This window comes from Lindgomyces ingoldianus (assembly GCF_010093535.1).
Source record: "Lindgomyces ingoldianus strain ATCC 200398 unplaced genomic scaffold BDR25scaffold_22, whole genome shotgun sequence".
NCBI lineage: Eukaryota > Fungi > Ascomycota > Dothideomycetes > Pleosporales > Lindgomycetaceae > Lindgomyces > Lindgomyces ingoldianus.
The window spans coordinates 577,571-598,026 of record NW_022985183.1 but is presented as its reverse complement, the minus strand read 5'-3'; the positions used below and the strand labels follow the sequence as shown (position 1 = coordinate 598,026).

The window sequence follows — 20,456 nt, the reverse complement described above, 5'->3', positions numbered from 1 at the left end:
ATGTGCCTCCGATATTACATTCTGTCCTTTTTCCTCTAGACAATGAATTCAGCACTGTGCATGCAGCTCAAAGGGTGAACCGCTTTCGCAGGGCGAAGATCGGACAATGAAGGGGCCCAATTAGATGCAAGATCATCCGCGCATTTGTTTTATGTACAGACATTGCCATTCGATGGCTTAGAGGGCTGCTGCGAATGGAAAGATCACGTTGACGGCATCGGACCTCCGCGTCGACGATATCGGACTAAGATTGCTTTTTTTAATGAGTGCGACAGATCAACTTGATCAAGTCGAAAAAGCACGTGGACCGCCGGCCAAATGCTGGTCCGAATACCAAATCTCGTGAACGTGAACGTCTACTTTCTTGTTTTCGAGACCACTCGCGGCATCAACCTTTTCACAAATAGTAAAGTGTGAACGACAATATATTTTCCTGTCAACCAAAGACAAACACCGCATGTGACCGAAATCGAGCTATACCCACAAGGCAAGGCCCCCTAAGCTCCTCCTACATCTCAGTAGCTCATCATGAAATTGCCGATATTAAATCCCATGGCCTTCTCAGTCTAACACCTCGAAGCATGATCGTAACGCCTCCCCGAAACGCTCAACTGCTTCTGGCATGACGTCAGGCGTCAACGAAGCATACGTGATTCGAAAAAAGACATCCAACAGAGCTATGGAGGGATCAGGTTGAAACCAGGTCCCGGGAACGACTAAAACCCCAGCCTTGATGGCGGTGTCGTAAATTTGCATCTCAACTCCACGTTGACCAATTTGCCTGGCGAGAGGATGCAGCAACCAGTTGATTTTGATCCACATCTAGAGTTTTGTCAGGAGATTGTTTTGAAGAGAATAGTCAAAAGCTCAATTCGTACAAAAAATCCCGCTCGTGGCACTTTCCACGAAGCCACCTTGGCTGGGAGGTACAGTTCACAGGCTCGTAGCAGCGCATCACGTCTAATTGTGTATTCAATCTGAAGGTGACTGAGCCAACACATCAGACCTTCTTGACCCCAGGCCTCGGAGAGGAGTTTGTAAAGAACGATTTGTGAAAATCCACTTGGGTTTTGCAGTGACGTTTCGTGCGCTCTAACAATGCGTTCGACAACCTGGCTCGAAGCTGTGACCCAACCCGTGCGTAGTCCAGGGGCGAGGATCTTGGAGAATGAGTCCATTCGGAATACTCTTCCGTCTGTGTCGATGCTGAGCAGACTTGGGAGGAGAGCAGTCTTTGGTATAACTGAGAAGGGAATGCTTTGCGTCACGTCTTCAACATGCTCGGAAACATTCGCCGGCAGCTGGATGTAATAGTAAGGATCGTCCTCCAATATGTACAGATCGTGCTTCTGGGCAAGTCGATAGATCTCGTGACGTCTCTCGAGCGATTGGGTTGCTCCCGTCGGATTATGCCCTGTGGGGACCATGTATATCAAGTGCGGCTTCTTACTTTCCATATGGTCTTCATCCCAGCCGGTAAGGACTCTGTCCAATTCGCTCGGAATAGGGCCTTCTTCATCCAGCTTGATACCTAGTATCTTGACACCAAGAGGTCTGGCGCATTCAAAGGCGGTGGCATATGTATACTCGTCAGCCAAGACATAGCTCCCCCGATCTGTAAAGGTACGAAGTGCAAGATCCAGAGCTGATGTGTTCCCACCAGTTATGACACATTTCCAGTCCTGATACGGTGGGTTGTGGACTTGCTATTGTTTTACATCAGACAAACAGACAGCGAATATGTTCATATTACCATTACCTTTGTGTGTTGTGTCATAAAGTCTAGCAGCTGGCGAGCGCCAGTACCGACGCCATACTGCAATGCAGAAGAGAGATCTCGCAGAGGAACCCAGTTAGCCATTCACTTCTCTACGATAAATAGCAGAGACAAGTTACCATAGTCGCTCCTACCGGCTCTTGTATCATCTTTGTTTGCAGTAAGCGTCACCCCGGCATGGTTTGGCCCTATTACAGCAATTTCCCGGGCAGACGGCACCCGGAGAGACGTGTGGTCGAATGGGAAGTACTCAGGGGATGGAGCTCCAGGACCGAGAGACAAGATGGCTGGTACGTGGATTAGGGGTAAGCAAAGTTTGGCAGGCAACTACTCTGAGAGGCAACCAATGGACGGACTAACCAGGATTTACCAAAGTGCCATGCATTGCCTGAAATATGGACCCCTAGTAGAATGGTTAGCGAGGGTTGAAGAACTTCGGAAAGGTCATCCTGCATACCTGCCTCGTTATAGCCTCCTGGCTTAACAGATCTGTTCATCAAATCAGTGTCTAATATATGACAAAAGCTAAGTTCAGCTTCTCACGATCCCATCTTTTAGCGAAATTTTTCTCATTTAAGCACTGGTAGAAGGTAATATTGGGTTAGCACAGGGTCTTTGGGTCCATGCGGGCCAAATATTTGTTTCAGGGAGAAACTTACTCCATTTCCGGCATCGCAGGAGGTGACGTCGAGGTCCCCATTCAGGGAACCATTCTGAGGACTGTCCTTGTCCTGCATATTGGTGTCACGTCGAGATAAAGCGTGATAGATGCAAATTGGCGCAAATACACGATGCCTTCCTCGCTGAAAGCACTCAGCTTTGATTTAAATTTGGGCACAAGTGAGGAATGCTGGGATCGATGCGCCTCTCGAATTCTCTCCCGATTTCGCAATTGCTGAAGAATATGACACGAAATTTACAGGTGGCACATGAGCCCTGCAGGTGCCACAAAATTGGACCCCAAGGGCCCAGAGACTTTATTTAGATGGAAGCTCGGCGAAACAACGCAGGGTCTTCAGATCAATTCGGGGCTAGCAGACCTGGCGGTGAGGGGGATGTGGGTCAACGGAATTCTGTGGTGTCAGTCCATTGTGATGGCCAGTAGCTGTTAGCCAACATACAATTATCATGATGTTGTGAGCTGGGATCCCATCTTAATATACTAAGCATGCTACAGGTACACCGGCGCACATGTTGCGTGGAATCAGAGTTATAGGTCAGTCTAATCCGTCATCTCTAGGGAGGAAGGTACTACGAACGAGCGAGGAGTGGCTGTTTTGTGAAGCTGCATGGCAGTTTGGTTCGTCCTTCCGTGGGGGTCTAGATTCATTTAGTACACCTGCAGCAGCGGCCCGAGATCTACTGCTAGCCTTCCCGAGACCTACGGTTGTTCCCGCGTCTAGTTCTAGTATTTCAGCCTTGTCTGCTTTTATGTCAAACTACGTTGACAGCCTCGTTCATATTCATCCTTCCAGCGTCCTCGCCTCTCACACCCTCGCATTGGTCTTGCACACCGTAAATCCCTCGTATACGTTCTCAAATTCTTTGCTCGCCATGGACCACATCAATGATGCTCAGGCTACGTCTCAGACTAACGTCCCCAATGGACCTTCTCATTGCATCAATCCAAATCACAAACTTCTCAATGGAACGCTCGCCACAATTGATGGTAACATCGCGACAAACGGCTACTCTACCTTGGACGGAAATTCCACCCTCGAAAATGGAACCTCCAACATCGATGGACAGGATTCAATCCGAGGCTACAACCATATTCGCTGGTATGTTGGGAACGCCAAACAAGCCGCGTCATATTACATTACCCGAATGGGCTTCCGTCTTGTCGCATACCAGGGACTTGAAACGGGCTCGCGATGCTGGGCCTCGTACGTCATCACCAACGGTGCTGCGAGGTTCGTTCTCACCTCACCCATTATTCAAGCCGCAGCTTTGAAGGATCATTCAAACGCGGCTGAGAAATCCCTCGCCACAGAGATGTACGACCATCTCGTTAAGCATGGTGATGCCGTCAAGGACGTTGCGTTCGATGTCGATAACGTTCATGCGCTTTACAATAATGCAATAGCTAAGGGTGCTATTGGTGTCAAAGCGCCGCATACCATCAACGACAAAAACGGAACCATTGAACTGGCTACCATCCAGACCTATGGGGACACGACGCATACATTTATCAATCGACGTCAGTTTTACGGCCCATTCATGCCGGGTTTCCATGCCGTTGAAGTGATTGACCCATTGGATGCACACCTTCCAATTGTTAGATTCGATCTAATTGACCACTTCGTCGGCAACCAGGATTGGAACGGTATGGAGTCGGCCTGTAAATTGTAAGAGTTGACAATTTTTTTCCGTTATCCTGCACAAGTCACTAATTCGTGCCACAGTTATGAGGAATGCCTTAATTTCCGCAGATATTGGACTGTGGATGACAGAAATATGTGTACCAAGTTCTCAGCCATGAACTCGGTTGTCATGGCCTCCCCTGGAGGGCTGGTGAAAATTCCAATCAATGAGCCTGCTCTCGGTGTGAAGAAGTCCCAGATCGAAGAGTTCGTCAATTTCTTTGGTGGACCTGGGGTCCAGCACATCGCTTTCCGTACCGACAATATCATCGAAGCAGTCACCAGTTTGAAAAACAGAGGCATGCAGTTCATTACCATCCCAGATAACTATTATGATGCAATGCGACAGCGCCTAGAGAAAACAGGAATGCATCTGAATGAGGATTTGGAGAAGCTACGGAAATTGCACATTCTAGTCGACTTTGATGAGGGTGGCTACCTACTACAGATTTTCACGAAGCCACTGATGGACAGACCGACTGTTTTCCTTGAAATCATTCAGAGGAACGGCTTTGATGGATTTGGTGCTGGTAATTTCAAGAGCTTGTTCGAAGCTATCGAACGAGAGCAAGCGGAAAGAGGAAATTTGTAGAGGCTCGCCTCTCATGTCACTTAAGGTGGAATGGGCAGGTTTCATTGACCGTTCTGGGAGCAAGGAAACGGTGCATAACGAGTCAGGAACGATATTGATCTCTGTGGCAATGTTGAAAATAGACAAAGAATAGATTAGTGTTTTTTTCTCTAAAATTCGATGCAATACTTTTGGTAGCACGAAAAAGAAATTGAGATTTCACAGTGGGTGTAAATAAGTCTAACTTATTCTAACATTCCAGCGCTGCGGAAGGAAGCGGGCCGCATGCGGCTAGACTACAGCTGACAATTAAAGGGTATTGTCTTCCATCAACTCGCTCTCGTTCCGAAGCTAATCTCGTGGCCAGGCGCAGCGGCTGATTGGGTCGGTTGAGCTTGCAGTGTAAAATGCAGACCCTTGTGAACCGCTGTAGCAAGGTATCTGGGGCAGGCGGTGTTGTCACATCAATTATCGATCACAAATTCTACGCGAACTCAGAGCCGTCCAGGGGAATACAAAGTACAAATCGCATCAGCGAATTATAGAACATGTGGTGCCCACGTTTGAATGCCACAAGCAAATTTCAACCACGTACTCCATATACATTGTGCGGTTGCGATCCAATACATGCGAATTTCTCGCTTCTCCTTCGTCCTTCACCGCTTCATCCTGGGCCGGCTGTTCCGATTGTGCATTGCAACCCTAATTCCATTTCAGCCAGACTCTCCGATTGTTGAGGGAATGAACGACGATATTCGTGGTATGCTTATTCCCAGTCAAACTTCATTGACATACCCTTCCTTTTTTATTCCTTGATCTTGGCCAGGATTACTCAACCAAATAATAATGCTGTATGTACATAGTTCTCAGCAATGTTCTTATCATCCAACCTGATCTTTTACCTCGGAGATCCCTGAAATAAGGCAGTCCATGGAAATGGAGGTACGAGGCCGCAAAGCCTGTATCCGCATTGTCACAGGCAAAGACGATTGCTTGCTTGTCATGGTTGGCCCTTGCTCCCCCCACGACCCGAACTTAGCACTCAAGTATTGTCAGCACCTGAAGACTCTTTCCGAAAAACTTCAAGACGACCTACTTGTGGTCATTCGAGGTTACCTCGAGAAGTCACGGACAACTGTTGGCTGGAAGGGCTTGATCAACGACCTGGCCATCAACCAGATCTTTAACATCAACAAAGGGATGCGGATATCTAGGAAACTCTATTGTGATCTAACTGCTCTAGGGGCACCTATTGCTAGCACAGTTCTTTGCAAATGGAAAGCATTGAAACAAGCAGGGCAACACGAGTTAGTCTAATCTAGGGTGGAAAGGAATAACATGAAAGTCGATCTACTGCTTCATTCTATGATTTCGCACCCCTTTCTTACTCACCTTTTTTAATATCATCCATGTGCAATTAATCAATCCCAGGACACTTCTCCTTGTACTGGAAAAATAGACAAGTGATCGACCAGATAGTACATACATAGAATGGCCAGCTTTAGCATCTCACACTTTTGCTTGAAGCACCCTTCTCCACCTAGCATACGGATGACCAACGGTGCCCGGGACAGCGTCATCTATCTGCAGAGTATTGACCAGTCCCGGATGCAGCTGTGAGAGCTCTGTTACACCAAGCATACGCATAGACGTAACCAACTCGTCACGAAGAACTATTGGGGCAATTACGATCCATTTAGGAAAATCTGGGGGAGGCAACTTACTTTCTATTAAGTGTTCGATACCCTCACGGCCGTAGTTCAGCGAATAAAGGAATGGTCGGCCAATCCCGACAGCTGTTGCGCCAAGACACAATGCCTTCAAAATGTCTGTTCCACGCCGGATTCCGCTATCGAGATACACTTCAAGCGTATCAAATATCTCAGGACAGCACTTGTGCAATTCTAAGAGAACAAGAATTGACGGCGGTGAACTGTAGAATTGGGTAAGGGTTCGTCAACAGTCCTGCCTAGAAAATTAAACAGATAGGAGCTTGAACGTACGTGTCTAAGTTCCGCGCTCCGTGATTGCTAATCATGATGCCCTGAACATCATGTTGCATGGCCAGCTGGGCATCTGCAGCGCTCTGAATCCCTTTGAGAATGATAGGGAGATGAGTGACACTTCGCAGCCATTTCAAGTCGTCCCAATTAAGAGACATGTCTATGAAATTGCCCATGGTGCGAGCCAACCCTCCCCCCTTGGCGTCATTTTTGGCTGTCACTCCGCTCATGGGGGTGGAAATTGACTGGTTGGTACGGACTCGCTCGTCGGCTTCCCTCTTCCCGGCCATTGGAGTATCAATTGTTACGAATATAGCCTTAACTCCGACCTCGTGGCAGACGCGGAGAAGGGACTCGGACTTCTCACGGGAGTTGTCAACATAAAGCTGGAAAAAAATCGGATGCTTTGTATCTTTGGCAATCTCCTTGAGTGGAAACGAGGCATTGGTAGACACCTGGAGTGTCTTCGTCAGCACTATAACAGATGGCATACCTCAGAACTCACACATTGCGCAACATTCTTTGCACTGCATGCGGCGGCAATAGCCCTCTCTCCCTCAGGATGAGCGAGCCTAGCCATTGCAGCAGGACTTACAAAGAATGGCAGGAATAGATCGGTACTACCCAGAATACGTATTCGAAGATCAACATTGCGAACGTTGCGTAGGACACGCGGTCTGAACCAAATACGATCGAGGAAGGATTTGTTCGCATTAAGGGTAATGAGGTCGGTGGCGGCAGAGGAGTAGTATGCCCATGCTTTCTGGGAAAAATCTCGGGATGCTGCTCTCTCGAAGTCGTGGGCATTTATCAGCGTTTCGAGCGGAGGCTTGGGTCGGGAATCCTTGGAATTGTTCGTTGACGTGATGCGCCATTGCTCCGGAATGTTAATGCCAGTCTCCAATTTTCCGACCAGCTTTGTGGAGGTGAGTGTATCCAATAGCAGGGAAGGGGCGTGAATGGCGTTGTACTCAGTCGTGGCATCACAGCCCGCGTACCGGTAGATCACTTCAGCACCACCTGGATGGTTTGGTGTAAATTCAGTGAGATCCCACACCTGGGTGTTGACGACGAGCCAGCAGCTCTCGGGTTTAGAGTGTCGCTCTACCTCTTCAACTGATATCCAGGGTAGGTCTGCCATTTTTCTCGTTCTAGGTTGAATCTAGTCTGTAATCCGATCGTGACGCTCACAAGAACGGAGTGATGAGCAGTTGAAATTCATTACTAGGTTCTCTTGAAAATCAGACCATAGTCATAGCTCCTATGCATGCTCGTTGCTAGCAGAAAAAAATAATGACGACAATTATGGTAGACGACCAGCCATCCGGAAGCACCATTGAGATCGGACTCAATCCATTTCCTTTTTCTCGCAGAAATTTTCCATATACGGACAGTGTTAAAAGCCTGATGGGTCTTCTGGAGGTATATATATAATCACCTACGAGTTATTGATCCATCAGAGAATTGCTTATCGCCCTGTGCCTTTTTCAAATCTCTGCTCATTTAACCAACCCCTCTTCTTAGACTCGCCCTCACATCCGTACAAAATGACTACTGTTACGAACCTCGGAATCAATGACGCGTGGGTTTTAAACTCAGTCTTCAACCCGGAAAACTCGCTTGTCCAGCCAAAAGTCTTAGTAAACCCTGACCTATCATACATCTCACCTGGCCCACACCTGGACCTCACAGCCCTTCGACAAGCCGAAATCGCAGCTATCCGGCCCCTGGACTGCCCAGACCCCTCTCGAACCCTAATCGAGACCGCAGTTGCCGAACTGACAAATTTGATATCCGCGCATCCAACGTACGCATCCGCCTACAACAATCGCGCCCAAGCACTTGCGCTTCTTGGCGAAAGCGCCACCACGTGCACCATCTGGACGGATACTAGCACAGCCATCCGACTGGCCAGCCCGCCATTACTCGAAAACGAGGTCTCGCAGCTGCAGGGCGCCATTCTGGCAGCAGCGCACACACAGCGCGCAAAGCTGCTCTGGAAGACTGCACAGTCAAAGCCAGATTCGTGTGTGCCCTCTTTGGGACTCAGCGGGTCGAGCCAGGCCGAAGACTTGCAGTGGGAAGATGTGGCCCGCTTAAACAAGCACGAACTGGAACAGCTGGCAAATCGGGATTTTGAGATGGCAGGAAAATATGGTAACGATGATGCCAGGAAGATGGGAGTACTAACGAATCCTTACGGCAAGCTTTGTGGGGGGATTGTACGTGAGGCTATCCGTGAGGAGATAAGTAAGGTAATGGTGTTTGATGGATAAGAAAGATAGTTTGGCCATTCTGCGAGTAAATTCTTGAGAAAATAAAGGCGGTGGACGAATCGTACCAATAGCCGACGAATATTGGGGTAATCGTGGATAATCCTAAGGGTTAGAATGGACTTGAATTTCCCAACGAAAGACTAAGTTGAAACTCAGATTTACTGCACAGTATTGCTATGTGGAATGACCGAACCGTACAATTCAGATCGAACATTCAAGTCGAACTAGGTATGATCATAAAATATATGAGCTGAAAGAAGAGGGTCTTGCGAGATTCTGGGTATGAGTCATAAATCTAAGAAATGCGCGGATAAATAGTATTATAAGAATTTTTTCTAACCCGGTATCACGGACCTAAACGGAATAGCTGCGCAATCATGGCAGCGCTCCCAAACACTCGAATTTTTTACCTCTTTCTCCCTTTCTTTGGATGATCGCAGAAAGTCCGCACGGCACCTAGCCCATTGAGAATCAGACTGAAACCACTACATCAAATCATCCAAGCCTCTTTACGCCTCTACTGTCGCCTTCCTATTCTTCCCTTCTTCCTGGCCTCGCTCACGCTTCCCCAGAGAAATTGCTCAACCACGTGACAAAGTCAAACGATCAAATTATAGCCCTTCCCCAGCCCAGGGAACACATCAGGCACCCTCATCTGCGCAAACAACTCGCATGTAATGTTCCATGCAATCTGTCGCATTATCCAGACGCTGGCATATCACGTATCCCTCTCGCACAACAAGATGTTCAGCACGTCGGTCAGGAATACCTCCTTTCGCTGCGGGAACGCATTGAGTGGTACCTAGGAAGCTAGCTAGTCAACGATGCGGGATGCAAGTGTCATGATCGGGCCTTCTACCATGGGAATCCTGAGAGATTGAGTTGAGGTAGCAGTGGCGGTGGCAATAACGGCGAAATTTGCTAATACTAATTGACGGGCGTATCATTCGTGGTCTTCGTTAGCTGTTTGGGATCACTGGAGTACAGTTAGAGTCGACTTGGGTGCTGTAGCAGATGGGAGTGTGTTGAACAGTACGCTGGACAAGCGATACTGAGTAATGGGATGCGCTGTCCGTGGAGCACACCCTTCTCGGGCTTGGTGAGCTGGTTGGGATCATCGATGGGCTTTTGAGTTGCCGTATTTATCGCACCAGCTGGAGATGGGACCAGCCCCGATGAATGCACTGGGGAAGAAGCTATTAGCAGATGCAGAACAATAAATCAAGAACAGTGAGCTCACTAGCTTTATCTGCTTCCGGAGACAGTTAGTGCAGGTATTTTTGTATTCCTCTGGCGTCATGTTGCACTAGGGTAGAAGTTATTAGTATAGTTTCAGGGCGAGGAATCGAAAATATTGGGCTCACCTTGATGCCCTTTCGGCGGCGGTTGGGGCGAACGTTTTAGTAGACCTCTAGCATCGTGGTGCCGCGTGGTTCGCTGATTGTTCGTCGTAGAATTCGCCCCAGGGGTGGCGCACTCAACAAATTCTATTAAGCTTAAAATAATAGAGGTTACGCTACATTAACAGTAAGATCTTAGAAAAGAAAATAGAATTATAAATGTAATATTAAGAGAATTAGATATTAGAGAAGAATAATCTAAGGCTTAAAGCTAAACACGGCCTAGTTATAACATTCTCCACCAATTCATAAATGTCTTGGAAAAGCGGAGCTTGGAATAGTAAGGGGCATACATTAGTAGTAAAACTTTAACTTTAATTATCTCTAGTAATTCTAATCTAAATTAGATAATTAATACCTTCTTTTAAAGCTTTTTTTAAGCTGTATATTTTCTCAACGTCGCGATCAGGCTTAACCTTAGCCGATTGCGGCCATATTAGACTAGAATGGACAAAGAATGATTAGCCAGATGCAGCAAGGCATAGACAAATGCAGAGAAGCATAGACGATAGCTAATATAGCTAATTTTTTTTATATAGTAAGTGTAATCTAGGCTATGTTAGCATAAACTAGCCTAGTATGTTTATTAAGTGTTATTTAAAGCTTAAAGTAAAGTTTAAGTATAATTATAACTATAAAAAAGCTTTTTATAAATTTTTTAAAGTAATTTAAAGCTAGTTTAGCCTTATAAAGAGTATTAAAGCTAAGTATAGTGTCTAAGATAATTAGCTATATTAGCTATAGCTACTGTAAGAATAAGATAGCGCTTACGTGCAACAGGTATATATACTATTCTGTACGCAAGATTAACTGTTGGTTGATTATTTACACCTTTTTAGTTGTATTAGCGCAGTGGTACAGAGCTCTATCCTTAAGCTACTAGCTAAGAGGAAAATCCTTATGCATTTAGTTTAAGTATATACTTAATAATTACTTACTTTTTGTTATTTTTTAGCTTTTATTAGTTAGCTATAAAATTAGCTTATAAAAGTTATCTAGTATGTTAGTTATTTTTTTTTAATAAACTTTATATATAGCTATAGCATATTACTTAAAAAGTGTTACATTTTATTTAAAAGCTTAAAATATAAGCTATATCTAACAGTCTTTTAACATATTTAAGTAGTGTTATTAGAAATGCATTAGTGTAGAAAGAGTAGTTTAGTGTAGTCTTAGTAAAAGTAAGTAACTTACGTGTGTAAGTCACTCGCCTGTACGTTATTTACATTTATATATAACTAGGGATTACTTACTTTTCCACCAGCAGTAATTGTATGCTGAGAAACGTATAGAAGAACTTACCTGCTCGACAAGCAAAGCGTCTCGAGAGTTTCGCAAAGGTGCAAACACGCCATAGGGTATAGTACCCGTTAGCAACGAACAGCGATATCAAGTTAGCTCGGTTTATGCTCCTACAGAATCCTAACTTATAATTGACTGGTAGCCGCATAGGACAATCTAGGCCTTCAGAGGGGCGAGCGCAGTCCCACTTGCTACGCCGCAGCGTTGCCTCATTCTTCCTACGCCCATTTCGTTCACATTGGCCTAAGGACATAACAAGCCAGCGCTACGGTCCGGTAGCTCGATCCATGGCGGCTGCATGTGTATGCGGCATTTGGGACCACCTTTAATTATCTTGCGGAAGCGTGCCTGCATTCAAACAGCCCAGAATGGTAAATACTGACCGAATGATGTAGTCGGCCAATATGCCCCTGGGTAGTCTCATGCTAGGAGCCCCAACCAATCAGTACCATAGGCTATTCAGAAACCAGCGATATATTAATTTCAGCATCTGCCTAGACAGCAGCATTCATCCTCTAGTTATTGATGAAGTGACTGTGGCGGCACCGTTGTTGGCGTACCGTATAATGGGCTCCAGACTTGCATCATCGTTAGACTTGCTACTAGGATTGATTGTTTCCCAGGTCTACATACTTTGCCACATCTTTGAGTCCAGGGGGAACTTCAAAATATCCATGTCATCACTAAACGGTGCGCCGTTACCAATGCCCGAGAAGATCGCCATCCTCTAGTACCAGATGGGACACCAAAACGACACACGCCAGCCGAGCCTCATTGTTGCAGTGTGCACTTGCCTACTCTTCGCCTTCTTAGCAGTCGCCTTGAGACTTCTGGCCCGCGGGAAAGTCAAGCAGCCTTTGCGGGCCGACGATTGGTGGATCATCGCAGCCTTGGTAGTACCGCCCCCAGCATTTGTAGATAGAGATGGAAACGCTAATCTCTATGCTAGATTCCAGCCACTCTGTGGGATGCTTTCAACTTTTGGTCGGTGCGCGCTAGTCTAGGTCTCTACATCATCCATGTTACCGATTCAAAGCCCTTCGTGCAGTCCGCCATCACCTGCATGGTCCTTTTACTCTATGTCTAACTCTAATCAAGTTTTCTATCTTATTTCTTTAACACAGGCATATTCCCGAACCAATCAATTAAGTATGCTGCACTCACCATCGGACCTATCGTGAGCGGGGCAGCAGTGGCATCAGCTCTTGCATTTGGCCTCCAATGTCGGCCCCTATCCAGTGTGTGGATCAATGCTAATGGGAAAGGGGACCACTGCATATAATTAAGCCCTTTAGCGGTATCCACGTGGTGAGGATCAAGACCAGGTGCAAGCGAGCTGTACTGACGTCTGAATCATCAGCATCATCAGCATCATCACCGATGTAATGATTTTGGTCTTATCTGTGTGCTCGTTGCCCCATCTGAGAGTTCCACTGGCGGTCAGAGACGGTCTTATAGGCACATTCCTTCTCAATGGCTGGTATGTGCTAAGTTCCTCCCACGCCCTGCTTATACAATAACAGCTTGCTCGGTAGTGTGTGTCAGTATATTTTGCACTACCATAGTTGGTCAAGCCTTTTTTGAGGATCCTAGTAGTATGTGATGTCAATATTCCACCGAGCTGAGAGGACCCCTTGCTGACAAATGACAGGGAATAACGCGCCGGGGGGTACAGGGTCCGTGATTGAAGTTCATGTTGCTATCGTTAGCGCTTGCCTACCAGTGCTTAGACCTTTGTTCATTAAAAACAAGTCAGGTAGATCTTCCAGCGTAGATTCGAGGCCCAGGATGTTTGGCTTCACCGAGTCTGCAGAGTCTGCAGATTCCAAGACGAAACGCAAAGACCCGTATTCGATCACGACTGCCAACAACTCCCAGTAGCGGGATGATGAAGACGCAGTCCCGCTACAAGACGTCCAAGGCGCGACCACGGACGTGCTCGGATCACGGGTAAGACATGTGTTGAGGTTTCCAGTTCTCGGATATCCGCGACCGAGGAAGTGTGATAGACCCAAGAATGGGGGAAATGTTGGGAGAGGAGGGCCGCTGGAAGGCGTACGCATAGAAGAGTAGGACCAGACGACGACGTGGATTGATAGACCGTTCGCATCGCATGATCAGGATAGGTGGGATAGATTGCTGATTGGAATATCTAGTGTCTTGAGGGTGAGCACACAAGAATCGTACTTGGGCAACTGTTGAGAATCTGGGTTGCGTAGGATACATTACTAGCAATCTGCCGTTGTGCTCGCACTTTCTTCAGTTAGTGTTGCCATTTTCCAGGCCTTCATGAAATCTTGAGTAGCCCTGGAGACCGAGTAGCGATCTTTGGCACTTAAAGGAGAGTGTAGGACGTTATGGTTGAGTTGGTTACGGAATTGAAAGTCGTGCCACCTCCGCATAGGTAACGGCGGCGAACGCGATTCGAGCTGTGCACAGACATGATTCAACACGATCGGAAGCTGTCGCTCAATTTGGGTTAGCGCCGGAGCAGGCGTATGGCACTCTTTTTTAAGGGGCTTGCCACTAAATCAATTGTAAGGACCGAGGCGTTCGCCAGCGGTGGCTAACAGTGTTATATGGTTCCCTCCGGCATCGAAGCTTTTTTACCCGCAGTTGTGAAGAGTCCGTGGCTCTGGGAATAAGGAATGAGTAGTGGTGTCAGATCGTAAGTAGAAGAACTAAGTCAACGATGAGAGTAGATACTGTGAACGTGTGATTTCTGTACTCTATAGTTCGTCAATCTTCGTCTAGATGGATGAGAAGTTGGGCTAATCACAAGACCAGATAGCCGGTTTAAGAACTTTTAACGGTGAGTGGTTAGTGTGGGGCAGCAGGCATGTGTCTGGGCAAGAATGGCCGGCTGCAAGGGGCCCGAAACAAGTCCCGCTTCCGGGGCGTCATGTTGTTACTCAGGCCTCTGCTCTGGCCGCTCAGCCTCAATTCAGTCTGCTCACCCCAACACAGCCACAGCTCAGGCTGGAGCAGCTCAGTCTTCCAAACGGGAAGGGAAAGTGATTTTGTGCGGATTGGGACGTAATAGTACTTGTTATTGTTGTTCCTGCTGTCTCAATGTGCCAACATCTCTACGTATGGCTGCCGTGAGCAGAATGATGTGGGGCATGACCTACAAGAGCCTGTTATGTGAGCAAAAGAGGACCGCATTAAGATAATCAGAAAGATGAAATAGGCCTAGACCTAGAGATCTGTGTGTGTGTGTGCGGGCTTGGCTACATACAAACGCCTGTCAGTCGCAGTCGCAATCGTAGATCTCCAGAACTCAATCTCCAGAACTCAGGATCCAACCATCCTCAATCATTCTCCCAATCACTCTTTCAACCAACCAGCCACCTTAGAAGGACTGAAGGATGAGGACACGATACGGAGACCCATGCTCCAAATAAAAAGAAAACATGTGTGCAATCAGAATTGGAATTCCTGCTCACTGTAATTTAGACCCTACCTAAGACGAAGGGAATCTGTGTGAATGAGATATCGAAATACATCAAGAAGAAAGGTCCAAGGACTAGACAAGGGATAATCTGGATCTGTAAACCCCTTGCTACCTTACTGCCCGTGAGGGCGATGAAGAACTTCATGACGCATATCATGTTGGTAGCAGTGACAACGAGCGGATCTCATTCCTCCGATGCTTTTGTGACAGGAAGACAGTGGCACAGCATTCGCTCCTCCACTCATTGCCCTTAATACGCAGAAATTGTGTGCGGGTTCTAGTGGCGAAGAGCAAGTGGCGTAACGTGGGCAGACTGCGTGTGAAGAAGCTGTTCGATGATTGAGTCTCAGTACGCGACAGCTGGACCTCACAACCTTGAATTACATTAAAAAGGATGGAGATCGGGAATGAGGTACAATGTTTGGACGGTTGCTTTTTCAGCTGACTGGCCAGCTGTCAACGACGCCTTCGCCGCCAGCTTTTAACCCTCTCTTCGCCTCGCGGCGGCACCCCACTCCCGTTCTTTACCTTCACTTCTTTTAACTTCGTCTCGTTGAAACCCGAGAATAACCAAAAGAGAAACGACGATAGGGTCAAGGGTAAGTGATAAGTATAATTTTCATTCGCATCTCACAATTACAATCCCCATTCCTATCCACAGCCACAACCATTCAACCTCCTCTTCAACGACCACACAGCCAACAATCAAAAGAATACATACCCACAACTGCAACAGTTGTCCAAGGAGCGAACAGCAAGATGCCCACCTCTATCCCCCTCCCCTCCCCTCACATATCCAGAGGTCCTGACATTCCCGCAAGAATTACCCCATCGTAAAAATCAAATATCGACAGAAAAGCCCCATGCCTAAATCCGCAAGAATAGAAACCTTATGGTTCTTTCTCGTCGACACAACACATGGCCAACCTGTCTACGACTTGCCCCCATGCAATAAAATGCCAAACTTCCACTTAAACACATCCTCCCACCCAACCACGACAAGTCGACTCGACTGGACTCAACTCAACCCGCTCGCCCGCTCGCTCGAACGCTACACTTAACACAACACATCACAATACAACGTGCATACAAGAACGGAGATACAACGGAGGATCCTCCTCTTTTAAAAACTAGCCAAAAACACCAATATAAGAAAAAGGAATGACATGAAACCAGACACGGCGATGATGTGCTCATAAATCAGCGACATGGGAGTGAGGAGACGCAGACAGACTCTATTTCACGGAAGGACCAGGTCATAGGACAAGCAGACCGAGGACGGCAACGACCACGGCGAGCGCAGACCCGCTCATCTTTCCGAGTCCCGGTTCGAGAGATGTTCCGGCGCCCTTGTTGCCGCCTCCTTGTTCAAAGTTTTGGCCGCCGCCGGCTGACGCTGACGCTGCAGCTCCAGAGGCTGTTGCTGTTGCGGCCGCACCGCTGACAGCCGACGATGCGTCTTCACCACGGTTACCACCACCCGAGAGACCTCCAGGAACGGTTTCGACGGATTTGGTGGGCTTGGCGCCAGAGCTGACGGATGAGGCGCCCTCTTTGGGGTTCTCGCCCGTGGCGTAGAAGGAGCTGAGGATGACCTCATCGTCGGTGATTTTGATGGTGTTATTCGTGCCGGCCTTATCGGTGTACTTGTATGACTTCTTTCCGTTGACCTGGGCACCGGAGGGCGGATCGTAGCACTCCACGGTGACTTCTGAGACCATGGCATAATAGTACCCGTTCTGCATGTACTGCGAGTTCCAGTCGATTACACCACCGGCCCAGTCGATGGTTCCCTTCTCGTTGCTTGGCAGACCAGCGGGCCAGAGCGAAAGCATGATGCGAGCAGGGGTTTGCGGGTAGTCGAAGCGGTTCGAGGTCTTGTTCCACGTATCGGAGCGTTTGACGGTGCGCATGTCTTTGTTATCGATAATCCAGTGGAGCTCATCAGGTTTCCAGTCGATGCAGTATTCGTGCACCTTCTCGACTGTGTTGCCGACCGTCAGGTTCTTCTCGTTGGTATCTGTCGCATGTAAGTTTGAGCCAAGCGGAAATTTGCGTATTACTCACACACTGTCACGCCTTGCGAGTAGTAGTTGGACTGGGCGTTCACGATATCCACACCGATGAACTCGAAGTCGATTTCGTCCTTGACGTCAGACATCATTATAAAGGCCGTGACGACGCCCCTGCCTTGACTCGTCGTCATCTTGGCGCAAATCTTGCCGTACCAGACATAGTGCGTGGAGGCCAGCAACGTTCCCACGGTGCCCTCGGCCATGGTCAATAGAAGGGCGTCATTGTAGATAACGGGCTTGCCCTGCGACTGCCAGTTGATAGTAGACGCGTCTCCGAGATACTTGTCGATGGACATGACATCGTCGAGGGTCTTCAGCTTGTAGTCTGCGGATTTGCACGTGGGGTTAGGCACACACGAGTCCATTTTGTGAGAGAACAGCGGGTCGCAGCCGCCCAAGCAGAATGCGCCTACACCGCAATCGCCATACTCTGTGAGATTGTTAGCTGGCTGTACGCGGAAAGAGCAGGGGAACGGGCAGGAGCGGGGGCAGGAGCGAAGGCAGGAGCGAGGGCAGGAGCAAGGGCGACGCACGGGAGCAGCACGGCGTGTCTGCCGGACAGTTATTCCCAGGCCCGCATTTAATGCTAGCTAGGGCAGTCGCAGAGAAGGCTGCTACCGCGAGGGCAGCGGAGAGAGCGCGTCGAACCATGGTGATAGTGGCGGCCGAAGTCGTGGGCCAAAGTCGTGACCGTGTCGGACAGTTGGATGTCGTGTAAGGATGCTAAGGGCAGAGTGCAGCTGTCACCCGTCACTAGGTCGGCAGCTTTCAAGACGTCTCCCTCGGTAGGTGATAGATGAACGAATTAGTGTCTATATCGAGCTCCTTCCCAGTTCTGGTGCTGAAACGGCAGGCGCGAGGGGTTGAGGGCAGTTGATGTCAGTATTCAGCGAATGAGGTGCAATTGCTGGGCTCCCCCTGGGTTAGTGCAGAGGCAGTATGGAGTAGCGAGCGTCGGGGAGGTATTAACAATTTACGTATAGAGTAGTGAAAGGGGGTACATCGAAGGAAAAAGGCGCGATGGACGAGAAAGAGAATCGGAGAAGAGATGCGCACAACGAGCGACGACGAAAGTAGGGGAGGACGGGCGGAGAACGACGAAGCCGATGAGGTGTCAGCCGCCTGGCAAAACGGTGGAGTGCTGGACGGAGTGCGTTGGCGCTAATGCCGGAAGCGGCATGCGGCTATCCGCTTTCGCTCCTGTCATGCGGGTCACGAGCCGGCGACGAACCTAAGAAACGAAGCCGCCCGCGCAGGATCGTGAAATACGAGGCTAAAGCCATTAGCAACTCCAGCTCGAGTTCTCCTGAAGAGCGGCGCTTGCTCAGTGCTCGTCATCAATTGCACCCTTCGCCGTGCCGCTCTTATGAACTGAAACCTTCTGCGGACTTTGCGGTCCTCCACCGCTCCCTCTCACGGTGTCTGCAATGTCATCCGCTTCGCAAAATTGGAAGGTGGACCGCCTCTCGGCCAATTATTTTTAGAGAGGGTCATGCAGCCCCAGAATTCGATGCACACAGTTTTGGTTGGGAATGCACTCACGAGATGCCAGTCTTTCTAGAATGTCGATGCTTTGGCTGTTCACGGCCGTTGGGGCATGGTCCTGGTGGTCCTGGTGGCCCTGATGGTCCTGCGTTGGTCGACCTCGGCGCTGGTTTCGCCCTGCCGTGGTTCACGAAGCCCCTGAGTGCGGGAAGGCACGCCAGTGCGGTTGACGCTAAGTTCGACCACTTGCGCCTCAACGCCACACACCAGCCCTTCGCCTATGAAGCAAACAACCACTAGATTTCAGAAGATCTACTCTGTGTCGGATATCAACCCAGCGGGACCGTGCTGCTGGCTGACTCTGGCCGCTTTGAATCACTCCCTCTCAATGGTTAAGCTCTTGCTCTTGCACTGCGACTTCTCTGGGTATGCCGTCTCGCAAGCATTGTAATACTTGGCTTTGAGCAATTATGGTCTCGAGATCCAGACACTGGGCGCCCGAACCTCTCGTCAACGGGCGCTGGTCACCTTCTAATGACTCTGTTCTCAAGATCATGGACACCTTATTCGCTCATGGTGCCAGCTCGACTGGCGGCATTAGTTGGGAAGTAAACGCTTCTCAATGCTTCAAAGTTTCGGAAAAGGTACGCTTGATACTTGCCCTCGGGACGGAAAACCGGACGTTGAAGGTGATGGGATGTTCGGCGTTCATTTAGCAGTGATAGTCTTCAGAGAGAAAAAAAGGGTTGTAATAGATTTAGTCGCCGCTACGCTATATTTCACTAGCCTCTATCTAGTGGGTGTTCTTAAACAATATTCTGAACAAAATCGGGAGTATTAATCAGATGCAAGAATTCTCTGGAATCTGCGGCTAACATCGGGGAGGCCATCAACATGACTTGACCTCTGTCCTATTTTAGCCCGCCATCACGTCAAGCTGTAGCATTTTATTGTTAAAATTGCTTGGGAAGCGGTTGATAATATAATAAATGATAGAAATACCTCCAGGTTTATACCCTCGAAAGCCACTACTACCACGACAGCCCCGCAAAATACGTTAAACGCAATTCTCAAACTCAGAAACCCCCAAATTTCAACCTCCCCACCCAAGTACATAATGCGCAACCCAAGACCAAATGAAATCGAGTCCGACTTCAACCCAAAAAAAATTTACGCTTCACAAACGGCTAAACGACCTCCGCAACAATATATGCCCACTCATGTCACACTTGGAGATGAAGATCAACCCTAACACCACGAAATGAACAGGTGACGTAGAGTTCCACCCCACGCCTCTTGAACATTGCGCATCGATATCTATCACAGGACATCATATTGACCCAATCCCCATTCTGCAGAACTTGCAGGCGCGACTTACTTCACCACAAAACCCTCTAATCTCGCCAAACTCCTACATATACCTCACACATTTCCCTTCTCGAAACAGTTAGCTTCAATTCTCATGGATGTATATTACTCGAAGCTACATACTGCGAGCTCTCTCATCTACAACTTCAGGTTGCCTTGATTTTGGCCTACAACGGGCGAGAAACGGTCAGTGACAAAGCGACTAGGACGAGGGCAATTTCGCGGTTAAGAGAGTGAACGTACAATTTCGTCGTAGCGTCGACAAGCATGGGTGAGGAGAACCTTAGGGTAGCAGGCTCTCCGGAGCATCGAGGCCTTGTTTTCGGTCGAGGCAATGGCCGCTGCTTGCTGGTGGTAGATGAAGAGGTTAGACGAGGACAAA

At 48.3% G+C, this 20,456-nt stretch overlaps 8 protein-coding genes across 8 annotated transcripts; 4 read left to right on the top strand and 4 right to left on the bottom strand.

Annotated features, from left to right (window-relative positions):
* Positions 1 to 561: 561 nt before the first annotated feature.
* Positions 562 to 2,274, bottom strand: BDR25DRAFT_372324 (PLP-dependent transferase; the record flags this gene model as incomplete). The annotated part of the gene is made up of 5 exons (XM_033697219.1): positions 562 to 822; positions 879 to 1,706; positions 1,760 to 1,836; positions 1,897 to 2,064; positions 2,235 to 2,274. The coding sequence occupies 5 exons, from the start codon at positions 2,272 to 2,274 to the stop codon at positions 562 to 564; spliced, it is 1,374 nt and encodes a 457-aa protein (XP_033545965.1).
* Positions 2,275 to 3,380: 1,106 nt separating this feature from the next.
* Positions 3,381 to 4,732, top strand: BDR25DRAFT_335085 (putative 4-hydroxyphenylpyruvate dioxygenase; the record flags this gene model as incomplete). Its single annotated transcript, XM_033692978.1, has 3 exons — positions 3,381 to 3,446; positions 3,527 to 4,125; positions 4,183 to 4,732. The coding sequence occupies 3 exons, from the start codon at positions 3,381 to 3,383 to the stop codon at positions 4,730 to 4,732; spliced, it is 1,215 nt and encodes a 404-aa protein (XP_033545964.1).
* A 1,488-nt stretch (positions 4,733 to 6,220) lies between these two features.
* BDR25DRAFT_372311 (putative mitochondrial cytochrome b2-like protein) lies at positions 6,221 to 7,858 on the bottom strand (the record flags this gene model as incomplete). The annotated part of the gene is made up of 4 exons (XM_033697218.1): positions 6,221 to 6,384; positions 6,436 to 6,644; positions 6,715 to 7,169; positions 7,220 to 7,858. Coding segments are annotated over 4 exons (1,467 nt in total), but the record flags the coding sequence as incomplete, so codon positions are not given.
* Positions 7,859 to 8,261: 403 nt separating this feature from the next.
* Positions 8,262 to 9,066, top strand: BDR25DRAFT_289324 (uncharacterized protein; the record flags this gene model as incomplete). The annotated part of the gene is made up of 1 exon (XM_033688446.1): positions 8,262 to 9,066. The coding sequence occupies one exon, from the start codon at positions 8,262 to 8,264 to the stop codon at positions 8,988 to 8,990; it is 729 nt and encodes a 242-aa protein (XP_033545962.1). The 3' UTR covers positions 8,991 to 9,066.
* Positions 9,067 to 9,344: 278 nt separating this feature from the next.
* On the bottom strand, positions 9,345 to 15,085 carry BDR25DRAFT_356901 (uncharacterized protein; the record flags this gene model as incomplete). The annotated part of the gene is made up of 29 exons (XM_033695725.1): positions 9,345 to 9,357; positions 9,401 to 9,475; positions 9,512 to 9,570; positions 9,595 to 9,700; positions 9,731 to 9,768; positions 9,814 to 9,917; positions 9,989 to 10,144; positions 10,206 to 10,280; positions 10,355 to 10,466; positions 11,652 to 11,910; positions 11,949 to 12,040; positions 12,076 to 12,117; positions 12,160 to 12,186; positions 12,228 to 12,294; positions 12,334 to 12,419; positions 12,483 to 12,632; positions 12,719 to 12,751; positions 12,857 to 13,033; positions 13,071 to 13,329; positions 13,442 to 13,597; positions 13,641 to 13,887; positions 13,947 to 14,218; positions 14,303 to 14,373; positions 14,406 to 14,463; positions 14,574 to 14,756; positions 14,783 to 14,829; positions 14,853 to 14,898; positions 14,931 to 14,985; positions 15,037 to 15,085. 29 exons carry the CDS (start codon positions 15,083 to 15,085, stop codon positions 9,345 to 9,347), a joined length of 3,114 nt encoding a protein of 1,037 aa, XP_033545961.1.
* Positions 15,086 to 15,179: 94 nt separating this feature from the next.
* BDR25DRAFT_356900 (uncharacterized protein) lies at positions 15,180 to 16,207 on the top strand (the record flags this gene model as incomplete). The annotated part of the gene is made up of 8 exons (XM_033695724.1): positions 15,180 to 15,209; positions 15,284 to 15,313; positions 15,357 to 15,445; positions 15,472 to 15,495; positions 15,559 to 15,601; positions 15,625 to 15,745; positions 15,808 to 15,979; positions 16,006 to 16,207. The coding sequence occupies 8 exons, from the start codon at positions 15,180 to 15,182 to the stop codon at positions 16,205 to 16,207; spliced, it is 711 nt and encodes a 236-aa protein (XP_033545960.1).
* A 97-nt stretch (positions 16,208 to 16,304) lies between these two features.
* On the bottom strand, positions 16,305 to 18,128 carry BDR25DRAFT_51189 (uncharacterized protein). Its single transcript, XM_033698687.1, has 3 exons — positions 17,755 to 18,128; positions 17,214 to 17,651; positions 16,305 to 17,166 (listed from the first exon to the last, which is right to left on the bottom strand). The coding sequence occupies exons 1-3, from the start codon at positions 17,870 to 17,872 to the stop codon at positions 16,403 to 16,405; spliced, it is 1,320 nt and encodes a 439-aa protein (XP_033545959.1). The 5' UTR covers positions 17,873 to 18,128; the 3' UTR covers positions 16,305 to 16,402.
* A 257-nt stretch (positions 18,129 to 18,385) lies between these two features.
* On the top strand, positions 18,386 to 19,006 carry BDR25DRAFT_315582 (uncharacterized protein; the record flags this gene model as incomplete). Its single annotated transcript, XM_033691534.1, has 1 exon — positions 18,386 to 19,006. The coding sequence occupies one exon, from the start codon at positions 18,386 to 18,388 to the stop codon at positions 19,004 to 19,006; it is 621 nt and encodes a 206-aa protein (XP_033545958.1).
* Positions 19,007 to 20,456: the final 1,450 nt, after the last annotated feature.

Coding starts and splice junctions, on each gene's coding strand:
- BDR25DRAFT_51189 (XM_033698687.1), bottom strand. CDS start 17,872: ATGGTTCGACGCGCTCTCTCCGCTGCCCTCGCGGTAGCAGCCTTCTCT. Junction 17,652..17,754: donor AGACACGCCGTGCTGCTCCC/GTGCGTCGCCCT, acceptor ACAATCTCACAG/AGTATGGCGATTGCGGTGTA. Junction 17,167..17,213: donor CTCGCAAGGCGTGACAGTGT/GTGAGTAATACG, acceptor TACATGCGACAG/ATACCAACGAGAAGAACCTG.